Source organism: Perca fluviatilis, chromosome 4 (assembly GCF_010015445.1).
Source record: "Perca fluviatilis chromosome 4, GENO_Pfluv_1.0, whole genome shotgun sequence".
NCBI classification, from domain to species: domain Eukaryota; kingdom Metazoa; phylum Chordata; class Actinopteri; order Perciformes; family Percidae; genus Perca; species Perca fluviatilis.
Genome location: NC_053115.1, coordinates 22069143 through 22091297, shown reverse-complemented (window position 1 = coordinate 22091297; position 22155 = coordinate 22069143). Strand labels below are relative to the sequence as shown.

At 40.3% G+C, this 22155-nt stretch overlaps 1 protein-coding gene across 2 annotated transcripts in view; it reads left to right on the top strand.

Annotated features, from left to right (window-relative positions):
* The window catches only part of nckap1l (NCK associated protein 1 like), a 30183-nt gene that overhangs the window by 7167 nt on the left and 861 nt on the right, over positions 1-22155 (top strand). The window contains exons 7-29 of one of the 2 annotated variants that reach the window (XM_039798732.1): positions 195-332; positions 1569-1617; positions 2396-2552; positions 3507-3563; positions 3680-3776; positions 4037-4146; positions 4449-4581; positions 4712-4793; positions 4915-4961; positions 5082-5227; positions 5391-5523; positions 5893-6012; positions 6388-6527; positions 7226-7357; positions 8441-8659; positions 8837-8967; positions 10432-10529; positions 11239-11332; positions 15830-15912; positions 16861-16941; positions 17850-17943; positions 18059-18175; positions 20632-20741. In XM_039798732.1, the coding sequence (XP_039654666.1) occupies positions 195-332; positions 1569-1617; positions 2396-2552; positions 3507-3563; positions 3680-3776; positions 4037-4146; positions 4449-4581; positions 4712-4793; positions 4915-4961; positions 5082-5227; positions 5391-5523; positions 5893-6012; positions 6388-6527; positions 7226-7357; positions 8441-8659; positions 8837-8967; positions 10432-10529; positions 11239-11332; positions 15830-15912; positions 16861-16941; positions 17850-17943; positions 18059-18175; positions 20632-20741 (2568 nt within the window). Of the gene's footprint in view, positions 1-194; positions 333-1568; positions 1618-2395; positions 2553-3506; positions 3564-3679; positions 3777-4036; positions 4147-4448; positions 4582-4711; positions 4794-4902; positions 4962-5081; positions 5228-5390; positions 5524-5892; positions 6013-6387; positions 6528-7225; positions 7358-8440; positions 8660-8836; positions 8968-10431; positions 10530-11238; positions 11333-15829; positions 15913-16860; positions 16942-17849; positions 17944-18058; positions 18176-20631; positions 20742-22155 lie in introns of both variants that reach the window. The other variant, XM_039798731.1, reaches the window with a different exon arrangement.

The window sequence follows — 22155 nt, the reverse complement described above, 5'->3', positions numbered from 1 at the left end:
TCGTATTGTAAGCTAAGCCTATGTGCAACAAAATGTAATCACAGCTTTTGAGCCTCTGACATGTTTTTGCCATAATTTGATGTGAAGTGTTTCCATCTCTCTATATCCCTGTCATTGTGCCTCTTCCTCCATCTCTGCCTCTCTCCAGCATCCTCACTCACTGTTTCCCTTTTTCTTCTCCGTCCCTCTGCCAGTCTGTGACGGCGGCCTTGCTCTCTCTGAAGATGGTCTACCCACGAAGGAACCTGCCAGCGGAGCAATGGCGGAGCGCCCAGCTCCTCAGCCTGCTCAGTGCTCCAGCTGCCATGCTGGACCCAGCCTGCTGTGACACTGTGAGTCCACCCTCCGGTCAACTCTCCTCCTGTATTTATCTTATCTTAGAACGAAAGAGGAAGCTGGGTATTGGCCAAACTATGGTTTTTCCAGTGATGTCAGCCACAGAATTGAGAGATGATGTCACAGCTAAATAATGCAATTAAAGTATATGTGTTGTCTTGAAGGTCAGATACAGTCCACTTAAAATTAGTAGCTCTACAGTATGACTCCCATTATAGAGCTATCTTTTAGAAAATTATTAGTTTTATTGTCTTTTGACCTTTCTGCTCTTCCCTGAACTGAACGGTTCTTCATCTTCGAACACCATTATGGCCTCTTTGATGTAATGTTGATCCCTGTTTTGCCCGTGGCTTTCTCATATTAGAACCACTAATCCAGCCAAGAAAGGGACCTCCAGGCAACAATTTCTTATGAAAAGATGCCATATACAGTATTTGAATGCAAATCACAGCCACTAATTTAAAGTCTATAGAGAATACTAATAGGTATCTTGAGCTGTATCATAAAATGTACATTTTTGCATTTTTTATAAACCACATTTAGGGAGGAATAGTCAGTTACTTGTATGGTGTAGAATCTCCAAAAACTATTGATTTTCTTTTGAAGGCAGAACAAGAACATTGGCTCCCTGTTGGTTTTAGAATCGATTTTATTGTTTGTTTTCAAGGCTTTAAAATGCCTGGCCCCAGAGTATTTGTCTGAGATTTTAAACCTGCGTGAACACAACCGGTCCTTGCGGTCTTCAAATCAACTGGTTTTAGAAGTCCCAAGGTCAAGGTATAAATGGTGGGGTGATCAGGCTTTTGCGGTTGCCGCCCCGAGACTCTGGAACAAGTTACCCCCCCTGATATTCGCATAGATGTAGCTCTTTTTAGGTCCAAACTCAAAATTTGTTTAGAATGGCTTTTAATACCTAGTAGTGGTGTGACAATTTCCTTCTCCTGTTTCTATGTAACCTTTCTGATTTCACTGTTTTCAATGTTTCATTCTTTTTTATATGTTGTATGTTATGTGTTTTACTCTGGGTTTCTGATGTGAAGCACTTTGGATACCTGCTGGTTACTGTAAAGTGCTATATAAATAAATGTTGGTTGATTGATTGAAGAATAGATTAGCAATGATGCCAAGTTGCTGATGGCTACCAAATAGTTAAACTGACAGGATTTTACTTTGTACATGAAAGGCTGCTGTGAGTTTGTATTGGCAGTTAATAAGCTTGTTGTTTACCACAGATGGCATGTGAATACCTCTCTATGGAGGTGATGGAGCGGTGGATAATTAGTAAGTATTTCTGTATGATAACTGCATCTATCTGTTCACTTTATACAAATATATAAACACTGTGCAGCATTTTACAACCTGTTCTCACTCCCAACTCGTAAAATACTGACGCTTGATCAGTGGCTCTCAGCGTGGGATACTGACGCAAAATTCACCCTGTTGCGTCTGTAGGGGATGCACTGGGCAGAGCAGCAGCTCGGCCGCTGTAAGATGACGTAGTTTTAAGAGTGACAATGGTAGCGAGTATAGTACGGTAGTATGAAAGACCTAAAATCCGCCTAAGGAGGTTGGTTGGGTACAACACAAGACTTTCACCAAAGAGACCAGGGTTTGTGTCCGGTGCTTCACTGAAACTACATTTTGTAACCCCACCCACGATCTTTTCCTAAACCTAACTTTCCCGTTGTCATGCTGCATGTCAGCTAAATGTATGTCCCGACCCAAAGCATCAAAAAGTGATGCCAAGGGTCCCGACTTTTTGCGTCAATAACAAAGGCCACCTGGAGTGAGAATGTGTTGCATTTTATGACATTTGCCTGTTTTGGTTTAAACACATTTCAGACACACTGACATCTTGCACGTATATAAAAATGCAGAACAACACACAACAACAGCATACTGCATTACTTGCAAAATAATTTACCTTCAGAGCAATTGCTAGTTAACAATGTTCATAACTGACCATTGGCATGACAGGACCACTGTGTTGTCACATGCAATAGTAGGGTGTCTGCCCCACAGGTTGTATCTTAAATGTTGCTGACTGTGCTTCTTGTAGTCGGCTTCCTGCTGTGCCACAGCAGCCTGAATACAAACCAGGCATCCCAGGAGCTGTGGAAGATGGCTCTGCAGAGCGGCCTCTTCCTCGTCCTCACCAGAGATGAGGTACTCAACATACACAAGGTCTCCGAGGACCTTTTCGTCAGCATCAAAGGGTATGTATGCTGCACGGCTGCAGTATGAGAAATAATCCTGGTGGATGAAAAATAATTTTAAAAGCAAGATAACGATGGGTGCAAGATAATGCACCCACATATGTCAGATAGTTAATAAAGGAGAACTGATATAAAGATGTAATTGAAGTACTATTCTTACTTCACTGTAAGAGTCCTGAACTGTTGAGGACCTCTGTTCTCTTTGATTGCTCATTAATTCTGGATATAAAGAGCTGGCTGAGTCTATATCAGCAGCCTTAACGACCAGATACTTTACAGATACAGTACATAACAATAAAGGTATGACTTTTAGGGGGAATTATTTTACATCACATTATTAATACACAGATTGCAAATAATGCAAACTTACTTGAATGCAACATTCTAGTAAGTACTTAAGAGAATACTTTTTTAAAAATATTTTGAAGGCAACTATTGAGTATATAATATATATATTTCTTTATCTCCCCCCTCCTAAAACTGCTGAAGCTGGTCCAATTTAAAATTAGTATAGCATGTATTGTAATCACAACAACAAACAGAGTGCCTACATTTCATTACATATGTGGCCTGCACATTGTGTCAATGACAATAAAATTGAATTGAATTGAACTGAAGTGACAACAAGAGTGAGGGTTGGGACTATAGTGGATTAAAAAAAGCATGGACTATAGACTAAAAGTTAGAGAGAAAAGGTGATGAAGGTGATATAATATACTAATATACTATACTATATACTAGAGATTATAGTATAGTATTAACTGATTACAGTGTAAGACTTATTTGTATTGTTCACAAGAGTCTCAGAAAAAACTGATTCCACTGCAAAGTTAATACATGCCAAAGATAATATATATGTGAAAAAAGTCAACATTCCCTGTAACTGCATAAAATGCGATACAGTTAATTAGCTTCTTATTACATTTGTCGATTTTCTTTCTTCATTTTTATCAGATATAGCAAGCGAGTAGCAGACATCAAGGAATGTCGTGAGCATGCTATACTCAACAGGTGAGACCGGCAGGAAACTAAGCAATGTTTTTACAATATCATAAATATTCATTGAATTACTTTGAAATGAGCTGTGGGAACCAAATGTCCACATCTATTTCCTGTGTTATTACCAGTGGAGCTATGCACAGAGAGAGGAGGCATTTTCTGAGAGGAGCGATGAAGGAATTATTTAAAATTCTGGAGGATGAACCTGGACTTCTGGGACCAAAGGTAGAAGCACGGTAACGAGCATAACAGCTGTGCTCGAGCAATTTAAATCATTTCATTACTACAAGTTCAAAATGAAATTCTGGTCATATGACTTATGAAAAACAGTAGGCTATATTTTATCCGGCTTCCATCCTGCACATCTTGGACCTCTGGGGAATATTTGAATGGGGGGCGGGGGGGGAGGGTTCTTTGACTGAGCTAAGATTCTTTCCTAACATTCCTCTTTCTTCTCTGTTCTGTGTGCCAATCAAATCCCAAAGGCCCTGTTTGTCTTCATGGCTCTCTCATTTTCCCGTGACGAGGTCCTGTGGCTTGTCAGACACTCTGAGAATATGCCAAAGATAAAGACGCCCGAGGACTACATTGACAAGTAGGACATAGGTGTAGAGGAAGTAAACCGCCGTGGAGGTCATACTGTGTCATTGTAGTGTGCAAAAATCTGGTATCTATAGCAAGTTCTCCCTCACTGCAACTTAAGATGTCTGTCCACATTGCAGCTGCTAGTTATTTAGTAATGCAGTTATCCTAAAGTGAGCACAAGAGATTTTTACAATGACTTATTTATTTATTTATTTTATTTTTACAAATTTTAATTATGAAAGGTAGTAAACGAGTTAATTGTTAACAAATGTTTTGTGTTAAATTGCTTTTTTCTGTGTGTTTTTTATCCAGTCAGATGGCAGAGCTGATGTTCCACATGGAGAAGTTAAGAGGTCTGATGACAAAGTACAACCATGTAGTTCAGCGCTACCATGTCCAGTACCTGGCGCAGTTTGATGCATTGGTTCTCAATGACACCATTCAGGTACCTGTAGATATATACTGCAAGGACTGTACAGTATAAGGTGCAACATACAATTCTGTGCATTTTTCTTTCATTTACTGAGGTGCAGAAAGTGGCAGCATATCTTTAGAAATCTGTTTTTCCTCTGTAGAACATCTATGTGTGTCCAGAAGAGGAGTCAGTCCTGATGACTTCATTTGTCTCAACCCTCTCTGCTTTGTCAATCAAACAGGGTAAACACAACAACATATTGCAGATAACCTTACCCAATGTTTATCTCTGTTTAAAATGCAACATGAGAACTTCCATTTGAATAATGATGGTTTCAATTTTACTCTGCAGTGGAAAACAAAGAGGAGTTTGATTTCAGAGCACTTAGACTGGACTGGTTGAGATTGCAGGTACAGTAGATAGGTTTGTTGCAACATCATCAAATAATCACACAATATTCTGTTGTTATTGTAAAACTCAGTGTTGTGCTTGAAGGTTGCAGTGAAGGTTTTCTTTGTCTTCTGTTTTAGGCTTACACAAGTGTGAACAAGGCCCCTCTTCCAATAAAGGAATACCCCGACTTAGCGAAGGTGATGAACTTGATTCAGTTTCACACCAGGATGGTGGACAGTGTGGAAGAACTACTGCAGGACACATCTGAATTGTCCATACTCGGGTCAGTTTCTTCTCTTCTCTTCTCTTCTCTTCTCTTCTCTTCTCTTCTCTTCTCTTCTCTTCTCTTCTCTTCTCTTCTCTTCTCTTCTTTTCTCTTCTCTTCTCGCTTACTAAGGTGGGATAATTTGATTTCTTAACTGTTCATTCTCTTGTTTGTTTCCCAGTTACTACCCACGTGTCTTTGAGAAGATGTTTAGCCAGAGCAGTGAGGAGATGACCATGAAGCGTTACCTCATGGCCTTCCCAGCTGTCTGCTCTCACTTCAGCCGGTGTGGACACCCTCTATGCCCAGAGGAGGTCAGTGTTCAGTCATTTGCTTACCAAGCTATTAATCATCAGCTGAGACACTGGTTACACTTTAACACTGCATTGTGATAGCAACATATCTTTGTATTCATCCATGATAAGTTTTTTTATTTTTTTTATTATACTTATATATAGTTTGTAATGTTTGCCAGTTCAAGGAGTCCAGCCTAAAACAGAGCTTATACAGTAAACAGTGGAGTAAATGTAACTATAGGAAAGCTATGGGAGACAATATGCCTTCTACCTTTTGTGTGTGTACTGTATGTGTGTGTTCAGGAGTTTTCTGTGCCTTCGTACATGCCTAACTGTGTCCTCTGTCGTCCATACGCTCACACATACTGCACTTATTTGTGTGTGTAGACAGAGGCAATGGAGAAGAGGAGTCTGCGCCTGTGTGTGACCTTCCTGGAGCAGATAGCCAAGCAGACCAGCAGTGTTGTGTTAGAGATATGTGCTGAGCAGCGCAACCTCAATGACCAGGTGAAGTCCTTTTTAAAAAAACTCATTATCTAGCGCAGATGGATTCTGCCATACTCCATATCCAAATATAATCACACTAGTCTCAGCTAGGCATCAGTGGGTTTAGCTGTAGCCAGTGGACGGACTTGAGAATTTAAATGAAATGATAAGACAGGTCTACAACTCTGGAGTTGATTAATGCAGTGTTGTTTCTCTGATCCCTTGGGGAAAATATGTGGAAAGTATTTACTTCTTGACTGAGTGTGTCCAACATGAATGCAAAACTTCCAAGTTTGTCTTTGAGCATGTTACCCAATATTTGCGTGGCTAAATTCGTCCTCCCTCTATCTCTCTCTCTTTCTTCCCCCCTTCTCTTCTCCTTCTCTGACCCCTTAGCTGCAGCCCAAGCACTGTGCCGAGGCCATCAGCGCAGCTCGCCATAGAAAGCAAAAGAAGCCGGTGCCAAAGAAGGGAGAGGTCCAAAAAGAGAAACCAGGAGCCGAAAGCCTGAGAAAAGACCGGGCAGTCGTTACCAAGTCAGTTTTTCTTTTTGTTTCCCCCACTTTCTCTACTTATCTCTCTGCCTGCTCCAAATAATAACACTGAATTTGCAGATGTTTTAGAAAAGTGAAATTATTACATCCCTGATTTCGGGAGACATGCAGCATTATCAACAGCACTGGTTCTGGGCAAAGTGCACTTAAACATTTGTCAGCGTTAATGCATATCATGTTGGTAGAAATATTTTAATATCTGCTGACATTTCCAAATGATCTCCTTCACCCCATGACACTTATCAGAAAGACAGGATTAAAATGCTCTAGTCTACAAGGCATTGTTTGTTCGAAATGTATTACTCTTCAAGTTGAATCAGTCAGGGTTGAGAAGTACTAAAACAATTATTAAAAAATAAGAAACAAAATGTCTCAGTGTATTAAAAAACACCTTTACTGGCAACACATTTTATGTTGGTGCTTTCATTGTTTTGATCATATTCTGCATGTAGCTACAGTTAGAAAGCTCACTAATTAAGTCTGAAGATTTGTAATTCTGTCTCTCTCCCTCCTCTCAGTTTTCCTCCTCGCTGCCTCAATTTGGAGATGTTTTACAATTCACCAACGCTTTTATTACCTTATTTGTCTGAGAAAAGCACATCCATACTATAGTCATTGTCAAAATATGTGTCCTAAAGACTCCCTTCCCTCTCTCTTTCTCTCTCTCCATCTTCTACTAGTGTGGACAAGATGCATCTGATGCTGACAGAGCTCTGCTCCTCCTACAGCCTCTGCAGTGACTTTATTGTCTTCGACCACATTGTCGTTCCCACAGAGTTCCTCATTTCCCATCTGGAGATACGCCTTTCTGAGTATGCTGAGTGGGGATGGGTATTATTATATTTGTCTGAAAAGTTGGATGATGTGATGAGTCCTGTTTAAAAAGCCACTGAGGTAACATTTGCAATTTGTTTCTTCCCCTATCTCATGTGCAGCAGAAGTTTATTTTTTTGTGCATACAGTATATCACTTAAGCGGCTCCATAAACAAGTACTGTCAGAAATGTGCTAATAAGTGACATGAGTGCCTGCTTTCATTGTGAAAGGGACACGTTGTCCATGTAATATTGCTTCCTCTGCCAGTGCATAAATGTGCTGTACAATTGTACCTCAGCGTACCAACATTACACTGTTTTGACTCAATGTCCACTCTTATGCTTGGATGCCCACATGCACACTGTCCAGTTGCCTGGCCTCCCTGCTGAACAGGGGCTGTAGAAATGTCAAACACTCTGATCAGGATCGGACAGAGCACAAGGAAAACTCAAAAGCATTTCCAGCTGCATTCTCTACAAATTGCCACTCACAGATTTGCACACAGTTTTTTGTCCTCCTGACAATTAGACAATCATTTGGAGCTTGTCTATTGTGAAATGTCTCCTCCATCATTATAATGAACCCAGCTTTTCTATCTGATTCCTCCATGTCAGGCTGTGCTGCACCCACTTAAAAATCTGAGAAGAGATCCATCATGTCACTGCCTTGTTCTGTGTCATTTCAGTGCTAACTGTTATTTAGATTAGGGATTGGTACCAGGGCAACCTAATGTTTCTGTGTATATGCTCTGCTTTGTCTCCCTGTCTTTGCTGATGATTATCTCCCCTGTCACCCTAAAATTAGCACCCTTGAGTAGCAGCATGCTTGCCACGATTGGTCCTTCCATGGCCAAAATTGTAAATACTGTCTAGTTAGGGAGAGAAAGAGAGAGAATGAAGGGCCCTGTCAAAAAAACAAATACAATTGCAGTGAAGCCCTGGAGCAGTGAATGTGCTGACCTAATGAGAGTATAGTACCATGCCACTATGGCTCGTTTAACCCGTTTTAAGGTCCCATCTGTCCGCCCTCAGCCCACTCTGGCCTGGTGATAAGTGACGTTGGATAAACATGTTTCTCCAGGATCATCGTGAGAATGGCCAATTACAACCAGACCACCCAGGAGATAGCCTGTCCCTCTGACCTCCTGGCGGGGTTAAGCGCCTATACAGCCAGCCTGCACGGCCTCTCCAGCTACATCAATGTGGACATCACCCGGCTGGTGAAGAACATCCTGCTGCAGCAAACACAGCCGCTGGACTCACGTGGAGGGCAGACCATTACGACCATCTACACAAACTGGTGTGTGTAATAAAAATAGATACATCTACTGTATGCTACATGCATGTGTCCATTTAGAACACATAAGTAGCTCACACAAGCACATCCTCTTGGTTTCTCTCACTTTCACTCTCTTTAATTCAAACATATGTTGATGTAAAGGTTGAAGAAGTTTTGTTTTGTTTTTCTGCACTTCAGGTACCTGGAGAGTCTCTTGCGTCAGGCCAGCAACTCCCTCATCGTTCACTGTCCCACAATGCAATGCTTCGTCAACCAGGCTACTGACAACGAACCAAGTTTCAGAGCAGAGGAGTTTTCAGATGTATTAGGTCAGGCCCCAGAGCTTAATTGTAGTAATTTAATCCATGGCATAAATCAATGTCAATATGAGCCTTACGGTATATCTTTCATTACATCTGGATGAATTCTCATAGCTCAAGTTAAAAGTGCTACTACTGGAAATAAATGTTTATCACCTCCGTCTTTCACAACAAAGGACATTCAGGAAATGTGAGACAAATGATAGACAGCCTAATATAAAGCTTATTTAGCAATTCACTGACTTTCATTGCATGTTGCATCGTAGGATAAAAATTTAGATGACAGTCATCAGTGACATTCAGAGCTGAGTATCCATAGTAACAACTCTAACTTTTGGAGAGGTTTACTATGAACTTGTCCATGTTGTACTCTAAATAATGTATTTAAGTCACTGCAAGTTATGGAGAATTTGAGTCGTGTGGGTGTAATGTGGTAACAGTTTGCCAAAAAACAAACACCTTGCTACATATTTATATTATTTCCTTTTAATATTAGAAGGTTTGCAAGCAAAAAGACATCAGAGAGAGATTCACTTTTTGCTGACACATATTTTTACCCTTGACAGAATCAAAAAGTTCCCCTGTACTTTAAGGTTTAATGATCACCGGCCAACAGATCCAAGACCTAACTCGCTCCTAAAAACCTGAGATCTCTTTGACACCACATGCAGAGGGAACGTTATTGCTCAAGACGATGTGGAGCTTGTTATTGTGGAGGTGTTTTCTTTCGTGCTGCCTGTCATGCAGATTATTCAGACACTTCCTGGCTAATGTATAGTTGAGTATTGCTCATCATCTCCCCCGCTCTTTCATCATTGCCTCGTAACTATTTCAGCATCACTTGTCTCTCCTCCACTCAGCCTTCCTTTCTGCCTACACACTACTTTACCTTGAAAGAGCACAAGCCTCCTTATGGCTGCATTACGGCTATATTCACTCCACTTGGCTCATGCTGACATTATAGAGATGCATACATAAGTCATGCACAACCATGGTACCTTGGAGACCACTGCACTTCAATAGACGCCCCTGCACAGTGTCATCATCATTGTCTATATTTACTCCGTAGTAGTGAGGTATCTGCGTGCCTTACAGTGACTCACTCACCGATCCATTAACACCTCCAATTTTAACCACACATGTCCTTATCCATCCATATTCAGGCAGAGATGTTGAGCTGAGTGAAAGGTCTAATAGCTGCAGTTGTCTCTCTCTCATTGATACAGCTAAATTCACAAATCAAATGTTACCTTTCTTATTTTTGTCACTGTAGAGAGTCAAGCTTTGTATTAGACGCATGTAAAAACACCACAGTGACAAACAATACGTCTCCACCTGAGTAGGTTTCTGTTGTGCATTTTTGTTAACACATTTGGCTGCTTGACATCAGCTTAAAATCAATTGATGCATCTGTATATCACTCATCTCCCTCCATTCATGATGCTTAAATTCTTCATATCACCTTCTGAACAGAGTTACAGGCCCTGGCGGAGCTAATTGGTCCATATGGCCTGAAGTTTCTGAGCGAGAACCTGCTGTGGCACATCACCTCTCAAGTCAGTGAGCTAAAGGTACAGTATGATGCAATGGGCTTGTATAAGGACCTAGATCAGTGGCCTGCTGACTTTGATATACATTTAGGATACTTCTGCCCTACAAAGGCAGAGAGCAGTAACATCAGAAGCAGTGTAGTTGAGAAAAAATAGTTGTAAAACTTTCAGTTTATGCCCTGATTAGTTTACCTTTCGAAACAATAATTGTCATTGACACTAATACCTAAAATATGCAGATAATATATTGCACTATGCATTATCTAATGCATTATCCAAAATAATACTTTTTTACAAACAATCAGTCCAAAAGTCAAATTCAGGTCTTAACTCCATTTTGACCAGATGTGTAGTTTACAAAGGTACAGTAAAATCTATGAGCACAGTAGTAAAACATAAATATTTCCTTTGAGATGCATTCTAGTGAATTATAATAATAAATTCTAATAATTCACACCATTCTTAATTTTACAAGAAAATGTGTGCATCTGGAAGCATTTTTTGTACTTCATAGTGACCTTTATCTTGTCAAACTCATGTATCTCTTTTAAAACAGTTGCTACTGCTGTAGCCTATAGGCTAATGTGTCAGGCTCCACAATTTGACACCTATGATTGAAGTAAGGAGCTCTTACTGAGAGACAGAGCTGTCACAGCTATAACCTCTCGCCATCATATCTCCCACCTGAAGGTGGTTTTATCACTCATCTCACTTCCTTCTCTTCTGATAGAAACTGGTGATTGAGAATATGGACGTCCTGGTACAGATGAGAAACAACTTTGATAACCCCGAGGAAATGGCCAATCTTAAGAAGAGGCTGACAGGTGAGAAGTGGAGACAGGAAGATGAAGAGGTATAGAGGGTTGAAAAGGAAATAATAAATGAATAAAAGCTGTAGGTGTAGAGAAGGAGAGGTGGTGGACAAAGTACAAAGTGAGGAAAGGAACAGAGAGAAAAGGAACAATAACAAGAATCAAAGGAGGGGTACTCCAGATAATTCACCTGAAACAGAAGCCCTTATCATTTCTCTACTGACTGACATACTCATACAGTGTTCAAAATAATAGCAGTGTGATTTAAAAAAGTGAATAATGCTCAAAATCCTTAGAATAGTTTTTAATTCCGGGCAACCGGCCCGTCAGACACCGCCTACCAAGAGCCTGGGTCTGTCCGAGGTTTCTTCCCAAGAGGGAGTTTTTCCTCGCCACTGTCGCACTGCTTGCTCTTGAGGGAATTACTGTAATTGCTGGAATTGTTGGGGCTTTGTAAATTATAGAGTGTGGTCTAGACCTACTCTATCTGTAAAGTGTCTCGAGATAACTCTTGTTATGATTTGATACTATAAATAAAATTGAATTGAATTGAATTGAATTCCATAATATCAATGCATTGGGAATACTGCACATTCAATTCTAAATCAAAACATGACCAAAATTTATCAAGTTTGTGTTATACCTTTACAGAAAGTGAAGAAAAAGGAATATTAGGCTGTTCAAAAAAAATAGCAGTATTTGGATTTTTCTTTACAAACTCAAACATTTACTGTATAAACTGAAAAATGTCTCAAGGTTTGCTTTACTTTGAATCACTGCACTAATATTTAGTTCCATAACCATTATTTCTGAGAACTGCTTCACATCTGTATTGCATGGAGTCGACCAACTTCTGGCACCTGTGAACAGGTATTCCAGCCCAGGACGATTGCGCTGGAAAGTCCACAATTCCTCTGCATTACTGGGTTTTGCCTCAGAAACAGCATTTTTGATGTCACCTATGGGATTGAGGTCTGGGGATTGGGCTGGCCACTCCATAACATCAATCTTGTTCATCTGGAACCAAGACTTTGCTCGCTTACTGGTGTGGTTTGGGTCATTGTCTTGTTGAAAGACCTCTTTCAAAGGCATTTCCTCTTCAGCATAAGGCAACATGACCTCTTCAAGTAATGTGATGTATTGAAACTGATCCATGATCCCTGGTATGCGATAAATAAGCCAAACACCACATTATGAGAAACATCCCCATAACATGATTTTTGCACCACCATGCTTTACTGTCTTCACAGTACTGTGGCTTGAATTCAGTGCATGGGGGTCGTCGGAAAAACTGTCTGCGGCCCCTAGACCCAAAAAGAACAATTTTGCACTCATCAGTCCACAGAATTGTCCTTTGGCCAGTCAATGTGTCATTTGGCAAATTTCAACCTATTCAGTACATGTCTTTTTTTCAGCAATGGGACTTTGCGGGGTGCTTCTAGCTGATGTCTTTGCTTCACATAGCCTTCTTCTGATCGTAACAGTACTCACAGGTAACTTTAAGTCTTCTTTGACTTTCCTGGAGCTGATCATTGGTTGTGCCTTTGCCATTTTGGCTATTCTTCGATCCATTCGAATGGTAGTTGACCTTTTTTCCCACGTCGTTCAGGCTTTGGATGCCATTTCAAGGCATTTGAAAACCTATACTTTTCTGCACTTCTTTATATGTTTTCCCCTCTCCAATCAACTTTTTAATCAAAGTCTGCTGTTCCTCAGAGCAATGTCTGGAACAACCTATTTTGCTGAGTATTTCAGTGTGAAATGCACTACAACCAGCATGCACAACATTTGCTTCCTTCCTTCCTTAAATATGGACCATAATTGAGGTGTCTTCACAGAATCAAACACCTCACTAAGTGAACACAACACTGCTATTATTTTGAACATGCCCCTTTCAATTACAGATTAAATTACACAAAATGAGCAGCATGCATGTCATGACTGTTGAGTCTGTTGGTTTTCTATGACTCTACAACACTTACTAGTAAATTATTTGCAATGTAGAAATATCACTTCTACCAAAAAATTGGATTTATGAGGTTAATGATGTTGGACTGCTATTATTTTGAACACAACTGTACATATCTTTGGTTTACCAGCGGACCAGCAGTCCTTTGTACGTCACTTATTTTATTCAGACTAACATGATAGAATAATTTTTTTTTAAACAATTACTCCTCAATAGAGCCATTAGACAGAAGCAAAAGCCCATTGAATTAACACAGGGAATTCACTCACAAATTATCTTCTTACATTTTTCTTTTTATTAAATCATTGTGTGAGGATGCTGTAGTAAACTGTGGCTAATTATTTAATTTAAAAAAAATTATGAAGAAAAATAAGTAGCCTAAATGATATGTATCTATGTTTTTTTCTTCATTTTTGTCTAGATGTCCTTTTACAAAGCTCATATAAATCGCATGATAAAATCTTACTTGGTCACCTTTTTCTCAAGCGGCACTCTCGTTTTCTTAGAGCACAGAAATTAATTGCAAATTTGCAAATAACCAGGTTAGATGTCAGACACTTCAAAATGATAAGCCAACATCTTCTTATTCATTACAACAGCAACTAGTCACATATCCACCCACAGTGTTGCAGATCGCAGCTGTACTGCTTCACATACAGCAGCGAGCATCTGTTAGAGAAATTTTGATTTACATACTTTCTCTCTTGGTATTATTAAACTGTTTGCATAGAATTAATATTAGATGTCATGGACTCTTACAAGATAGCAGTTGACGACATCTACTCTGTATCATGATTTATTACATTTCACTCTGTAGAGAGCTTTTCGTTAGGTCATTGTCTGTACTATATCTGTAGTGCGGAGAAGGCCTTCTCGTTGGGTTCTTGAGTAAAATGAACTTTAATATACAGTACAGGCCAAAAGTTTGGACACACCTTCTCATTCAATGCGTTTCCTTTATTTTCATGACTATTTACATTGTAGATTCTCACTGAAGGCATCAAAACTATGAATGAACACATATGGAATTATGTATTTAACAAAAAAGTGTGAAATAACTGAAAACATGTCTTATATTCTAGTTTGTTCAAAGTAGCCACCCTTTGCTCTGATTACTGCTTTGCACACTCTTGATCTTCTTCAAGAGGTAGTCACCTGAAATGGTTTTCCAACAGTCTTCAAGGAGTTCCCAGAGATGCTTAGCACTTGTTGGCCCTTTTGCCTTCACTCTGCGGTCCAGCTCACCCCAAACCATCTCGATTGGGTTCAGGTCATCTGGCACAGCACTCCATCACTCTCCTTCTTGGTCAAATAGCCCTTACATAGCCTGGAGGTGTGTTTGGGGTCATTGTCCTGTTGAAAAATAAATGATGGTCCAACTAAACGCAAACCGGATGGGATGGCATGTCGCTGCAGGATGCTGCGGTAGCCATGCTGGTTCAGTATGCCTTCAATTTTGAATAAATCCCCAACAGTGTCACCAGCAAAGCACCCCCACACCATCACACCTCCTCCTCCATGCTTCACGGTGGGAACCAGGCATGTGAATCCATCCGTTCACCTTTTCTGCGTCGCACCAATACACGGCAGTTGGAACCAAAGAGCTCAAGTTTGGACTCATCAGACCAAAGCACAGATTTCCACTGGTCTAATGTCCATTCCTTGTGTTTCTTGACCCAAACAAATCTCTTCTGCTTGTTGCCCCTCCTTAGCAGTGGTTTCCTAGCAGCTACTTGACCATGGAGGCCTGAATAGTGCAGTCTCCTCTTAACAGTTGTTCTAGAGATGTGTCTGCTGCTAGAACTCTATGTGGCATTCATCTGGTCTCTAATCTGAGCTGCTGTTAACTTGCGATTTCTGAGGCTGGTGACTCGGATGAACTTATCCTCAGCAGCAGAGGTGACTCTTGGTCTTCCTTTCCTGGGGCGGTCCTCATGTGAGCCAGTTTCGTTGTAGCGCTTGACAATTTTCCGGTCTGACTGACCTTCATTTGTTAAAGTAATGATGGCCACTCGTTTCTCTTTACTTAGCTTATTGGTCCTTGCCATAATATGAATTCTAACAGTTGTCCAATAGTGCTGTCGGCTGTGTATCAACCTGACTTCTGCACAACACAACTGATGGTCCCAACCCCATTAATAAGGGAAACAATTCTACTAATTAACCCTGACAAGGCACACCTGTGAAGTGAAAACCATTTCAGGTGACTACCTCATGAAGCTCATTGAGAGAACACCAAGGGTTTGCAGCGCTATCAAAAAAGCAAAGGGTGGCTACTTTGAGGAATCTAAAATATAAGACATGTTTTCAGTTATTTCACACTTTTTTGTTAAGTACATAATTCCACATGTGTTCATTCATAGTTTTGATGCCTTCAGTGAGAATCTACAATGTAAATAGTCATGAAAATAAAGGAAACGCATTGAATGAGAAGGTGTGTCCAAACTTTTGGCCTGTACTGTAACTTCAGCGATCTCTGTCTAATATTTGATAATGAAATTATTCTAACAGCATCTCATCAGTTTTAAATGCACTTCTAGGTGGAGAGAACGTGCTGAAGAGGATGACCATCATTGGCGTGATCCTGTCCTTCAGGTCGATGACACAGGACTGTCTGAAAGATGTAATGTTCAACAAGACTTTATGATAATTGAAACTGGCTGATACGCTGATGAAAATGTTTCTAATAGAGTGTATGTACAAACACACAAGAGGGAGTGATACTTAGGAGTGAAAGTTAGTTCTTGACGTTGGGAATAGTAGTTTGACACATTTTCTGAAGTCTGAAAGTTCTCAAGGTTCACCTACTAGCTTTTCATTAGCAAGGACCACACCATCAACCAGATACATTTCGCTGGAATGCGAGACGTAAAGTCGTTTGTAGTCATCAGTTGATTTGATGTTGACTGCATTTGGGGAGGCTTCGGTAGGGAATCCGCTGTAGCAGCCGGGCGCGATGGACCCCCTTAGGACCTAAAGAAGAGGAGAAAGGAGAGGAACAGAAAGAGGGTGGGAGGGACGGGTGCAGAATGCGGGAGCGAATAAGAGGAGAGGGTTAGGTGGGTATTTATAGGAATACCGGATGAGGCATGTTTGAGGTGTGGCCCTCCTCCTGAAACTCTGCTAGGTAGCGTCAATTCTGGAGCCTTTAACTGCATCTTACAGTCTTCATCAGCAGTTGGAGTTGCACGACAATTCGTATGATATCTGTCGAAATTACCATGACTGGCGGAAGGCTCTAGAAATGGAGCTAGTAAGTGGACCTTGAGTTAAGATTGTCTTTTTTTTGGTCAAAGTTTATAAAAGTTTTACTTCTTTTCTTTTTAAAGACCTATGGAATAACAGGTTATAGTACATTATTGTCCTGTACTGTCCCTGTTTATCTTTTCAATATTTAAAACAACAGATCATTACCTAAGAAAACCTAAAACATCATCAGGAGAATTATGGTTCTATGCACTGCATCTCTTGTTATATAGAGCTGAAAGAAAACTGACCACTTGCTATATAAAGTCTTTCCCTCATCATGTACTGTATGATCACAGTAATATTGTTTCATATAATCCTATAGGTCCTGAAAAAGCATTGCCCGTATCTGATTGGGCCCATGGAGTGCCTAACAGACTTCATCTCTCCTGAAACCGACATCAAGGTAAAACACTAATTGTGTATTACAACTACACTCTAAAAACAGCATCCAAATGTTGAGATCCCACAGAGGACTTGAAGTGCAATAATCAGGGTCTAACTGTGCATAAATCATCCCATCACAGTTTATCAACAGTATTAACAGTTTATTTTCACTGGGCTGACTTATTGTTGGAGAATTTGGGTTGAAGGCATATTATTGTGTTTACATTCATCCATAACGTATTTACATTTGAAACTGGGGAATTGACTGATTTCCATCAGAGGTTAAGAATGAAGAATATATAGACAGTGTGCAACAGCTGATCTGAGAGATGCAGAGGAACAATTTTTTTCTATTCTCTAGTACCAACCAAATTAAATTCCTTATCTCCCTCTGGAGCAATCCATGTGACAGTGAGCCATGAACTCCCCCTCCCTTACTTACGTCTGGCCTCCGATTGAGGCATGACAGTGTGCCACAGCCGGGGCCAGCATAACCCCAAAGACGTCAGCAGCCCCGACATGCCTCCGTGAGAGAGACTGTGATCGTCGCTGCAGCTCTGCGGTCTAAACCACATCAGTGGAAACATTCTGCCCAGACAGGCCAACCATGCATGCAACCAGAAATAGGGTGGATCAAAAAGGTGTGTGTCATGACAATGGCACCCATCGCTGATTTAGTGTTATTACACGTACAGTAGGCCTATTCACTTTTGTGGCTGCTACATAAAATGCAAAGCACACCTCATTAGCCTACTGGTCATGTTTTTGTGGTATTTATCAGCAATAAAATGGAACTAAATTATGAAAATTGAAATGGTCCATTTAATTTAAATTACACTTCATGTCTGCATTATGCACCTCTTTGCTGCAGAAGCATCAAACTGCCTATTTTAGCTGCACTTCACTTAATGCTTTATGACCTTACAGGTGACTCTAAGCGTTTTTGAGCTGGCTTCTGCTGCAGGGTTGACATGTGATATTGATCCTGCCCTTGTTGCAGCTATCCGCAGTATGCAGACAGGTAACGCTAAAACTATTAGTGCCACTATGTACACAGCTTGATCTAATGGCTTAATGCAGTCATCGGGAAAAGAGAGTGTTCTTTCATAATAATGTTTTCTATGAAAAACCGGCAGATAACACGTCACTTGATGAGGAGTACAAGCTTTCCTGTTTGCTGCTGGTCTATATCGCCGTGTCCCTGCCTATCCTGGCCCTGGACTCCAACTCTTTCTACAGCCGAGAGCATGGAGGTGCATATCAATTCATTCATTCATGGATATGAATATATATATACTGGTCAAAAGTTTTAGAACACCCCAATTTTTCTATTTTTTTTAATTTTTTTTATTTTAGCAGTTCAAGTCCAATGAATAGCTTGAAATGGTACAAAGGTAAGTGGTGAACTTCCTGAGGTTAAAAAAAAGTAAGGTTACCCAAAACTGAAAAATAATGTACATTTCAGAATTTTACAAAAAGGCCTTTTTCAGGGAACAAGAAATGGGTAAACAATGTAAAGCTGTTCTGCAGCAATGGAGGTTGATCAAGCTTTGAAAGTTGGTGCTGCCAATTCCCACAGGTGTTCCAACTTGTCTGGGTTACTTACAACCCCCTCTGTTTGTATAAAAGTATTGTTGGAACACACTGTGGTACCATACCCTTGTGATCATTATTTGAACAGTATTGTACTGCAGAAAGTAGTGTGTTGCCATAAAAATGGCGGGAAAAAGGCAATTAACAATGGAAGAGAGACAGACCATCATAACACTTAGGAATGTTGGTCTTTCCTACAGAGAACTTGCGAAGAAAGTCAAGGTGTCAGTGAGTACAGTATTCTTCACCATCAAAAGGCACTTAGAAACAAACTGGGGGAAACTCTGACAGGAAGAGGTCTGGAAGACCCAAAGCCACAACAGAATCAGAAGACAAGTTTCTGAGAGTCAACAGCTTGCGTGATAGGCGGCTCACAGGACAACAGCTTAATAGTGGTCGTAATAAGCAAGTCTCAGTTTCAACTGTAAAGAGAAGACTTCGAGCTGCAGGTTTGATAGGTTGAGTTGCAGCAAGAAAGCCATTGCTAAGACGTCAGAATAAGAAAAAGAGGCTTGCCTGGGCCAAGAAACACTGCCAATGGACTACTGAAGACTGGAAGAAGGTGTTATGGACTGATGAATCAAAATCAAAACGCAGGATTTTTCTACGCTGTTGAGTAGGCGAAAGGATGGTTCCTCAGTGTGTGACATCAACTGTCAAACATGGAGGAGGAAGCATGATGGTCTGGGGCTTTTTTGCTGGATCCAGGGTCGGTGATTTGGACAGAGCGAAAGGCACCCTGAACCAAAACGGCTACCACAGCATTTTGCAGCGCCATGCAGTACCCTCTGGTATGTGCCTAGTTGGTCAGGGGTTCATCCTACAGCAAGATAATGACCCAAAACATAAGTCCAAGCTTTGCCAGAACTACCTTAGCAAAAAAGAACAAGATGGTAAGCTTAAAAACATGGAGTGGCCAGCACAGTCACCAGACTTAAACCCCATTGAGCTGGTTTGGGATGAACTGGACAGAAAAGTGAAAGCAAAGCAACCTACAAGTGCCACACATTTATGGGAACTTCTGCAACAGAGTTGGGAAGAACTTTCTGAAGAATATTTGATTTCCATTGTAGAAAGAATGCCACGAGTGTGTTCAGCTGTTATATCTGCCAAAGGGGGCTACTTTGATGAGTAAAAAATTTAGAATACATTTTGGTTTATAAATTGATTCCATGATTTCTTTTTTAACTTCAATTATTTATTTGTTCTATTCTTTCATTTCAGAGTACAATAAAACATTGAACTGCATGAATTTCAATAAAAACCTGGAAAAATTGGGGTGTTCTAAAACTTTTGACCATATATATATATATATATATATATATATATATATATATATATATTACAGTATGCATAATGATAAGTGAATATACATATATACATCAATAAATTCCTATTTTCCTTTCTACATTCAGTCTTATTCATTTGCAATGCTTTTTTTTGTTATTTAATAAGCATTGTCGGAGGTGCCTGAGGCCTAAGACTTTCAATGCCAATGACTACTTCTGTTATTGTTGTGCACATGACAATAAAGAATCTGGAACCTTGAAAATACTCATCACTACCTCTTCCAGCCATTACTTACAGTACCAGCTGTTGATACTGTATAAAAAAGGTGCTCCACCCTGAAACATTAGGCTTATTACCATCTCTGTGCATCATACTTTCCAGTCCGACTGACGTGGTCCGAAGCAAAGTATGTTGGTTAATGAGAAACACGTTTCTGTTGAGAGACTTTTGTTTACAGATAAGTTCGGCTGACGTGCATCGATACAGTTACTGTTGGCATGTGGCCCTGCTGACCCTAACTGCTTGGCTCCGAGCCTGGACCATTAAGATCAGCAAATAGCCGAGATTTCTATCAAAGCACAGGGTGGTGTTTGTCTCAGATTATTTTCTTTGTCTCTATTTTCCATTGGCATGTTGGAAATAGATTTACCCTGTGAGCCTGAGGAAGTACACTCAGTATACTTCCTCTCTAGTGTTACGGATCACTGAGTAAATTTCTCTAATTGTCGTCCCACAAAAACGTCCTCTCTGTGGCTAGAGTTACTATTCTAGCTATTCTGTTCTTTGTATTAGTCAGTATTTAATGTTGTGTTTTCATTTTTCTCAGGCCACAACAACAACATCCACTGTTTGGCTACAGCTATAAACCAGCTGGCTGCTGCCATGTTCACTGTTCAGAACAAGAACATACAGCAGCACCTGAAAGAGTTTCTCCTGGTGAGTGGCAAACATTTTATTAAGTTTCTTACTATTCAAATTCAATAATAAGGTCAGATTTTACCTAATCTATATCCACAATGTCCACTTCCAGTATTGCTCCAGTGCCGTCGGAACATTTCGCTGGATTTCACTCTTTTCAGCCGGACGTCCGTTACCCTTCGTTTTTTTTTTGTTTTAATTTAAACTCTGGTGGATTTATGAGGACTATGTTTAACTGCTCCTCAGATCTCTGCAGGGTAGATCCAGACAGCTATCTAGACTATCTGTCCAATCGGAGCTTTCTCTTGCACGACTGAAACAACCTTTGAAGGTACACATGTTCCACCAAAACAAGTTCCTTCCCGAGGCTATTTTGCAGAGTCCCCTTGGCTTTTCTCTGTGCTTAGCTTGCCCATGATGATTGTGATTGGTTTAAAGAAATGCCAATAAACCAGAGCATGTTTTTCTCCCATCCCGGAATGCTGTGTGGACTAGCCAGACCCTCCTACGCGGAGCTGTGGAGGAAGGTCTGGCAAAGCGAGACTAGATTTTACAAAATGTTCTGTCTTCACAAATTAGTAAATTAACACAGTGCAATGCTAGGGTTCACAACTTTAGGGGTAACAAGAACCTTCGTAGGAAATAAGAAACATAAAATTTTGTTTGATATTTTAGACTCTTGAGTGTGAAATACTTCTTCAGGCCTTGAAAAAAGAAGCCTCAGAAGGAAATAACCCTCTTCAATTGAATTGTGCATACCCGACCTGCACCCTGTAAAGAGGTGCTCATATTATGCTCATTTTCAGGTTCATAATTGTATTTAGAGGTTGTACCAGAATAGGTTTATGTGCTTAAATTAGCAAAAAACATATTTTTGTTGTACTGCACATTGCTGTAGCTCCTCTTTTCACCCTGTGTGTTGAGCTCTCTCTTTAGCTACAGAGTGAGACATCTCACTTCTGTTCCATCTTTGTTGGGAGTTGCACATGCTCAGTACCTAGGTAAGGACAGCTAGCTAATCAGTTGCAGAGTATGAGGGCGTGCCACGCGGGCAGCTAGGTGAGCATTATCACATGTATTACAAAGTGACGCATGTTTGTCACGGAAGTAAAGGCTGGACTACAATAGAGCTGTTTGGAGCAGTTTGTGAACAGTGTTTTTTGTTGGAGATGGTAACTCCCTTTGGGGTAGACTTTGGGCTTTTTCACTTACATACTCACTAACATGAGTATGTAAAAAGATATATAAAAGCTATATAACACAATAAACGAAAGGCAAAAAGCCAAAAAGCATAATATGAGCACTTGAAGTAGACACTGCTTTGTATTAAGGAGCAAGCAAAAAGGTTAGGAAGCACTGACTTAAAATTGTTACAAAGAAAACACAAATGATCATCGCATGGTGCAAAGAATCATACATCTTCAAGCCATAA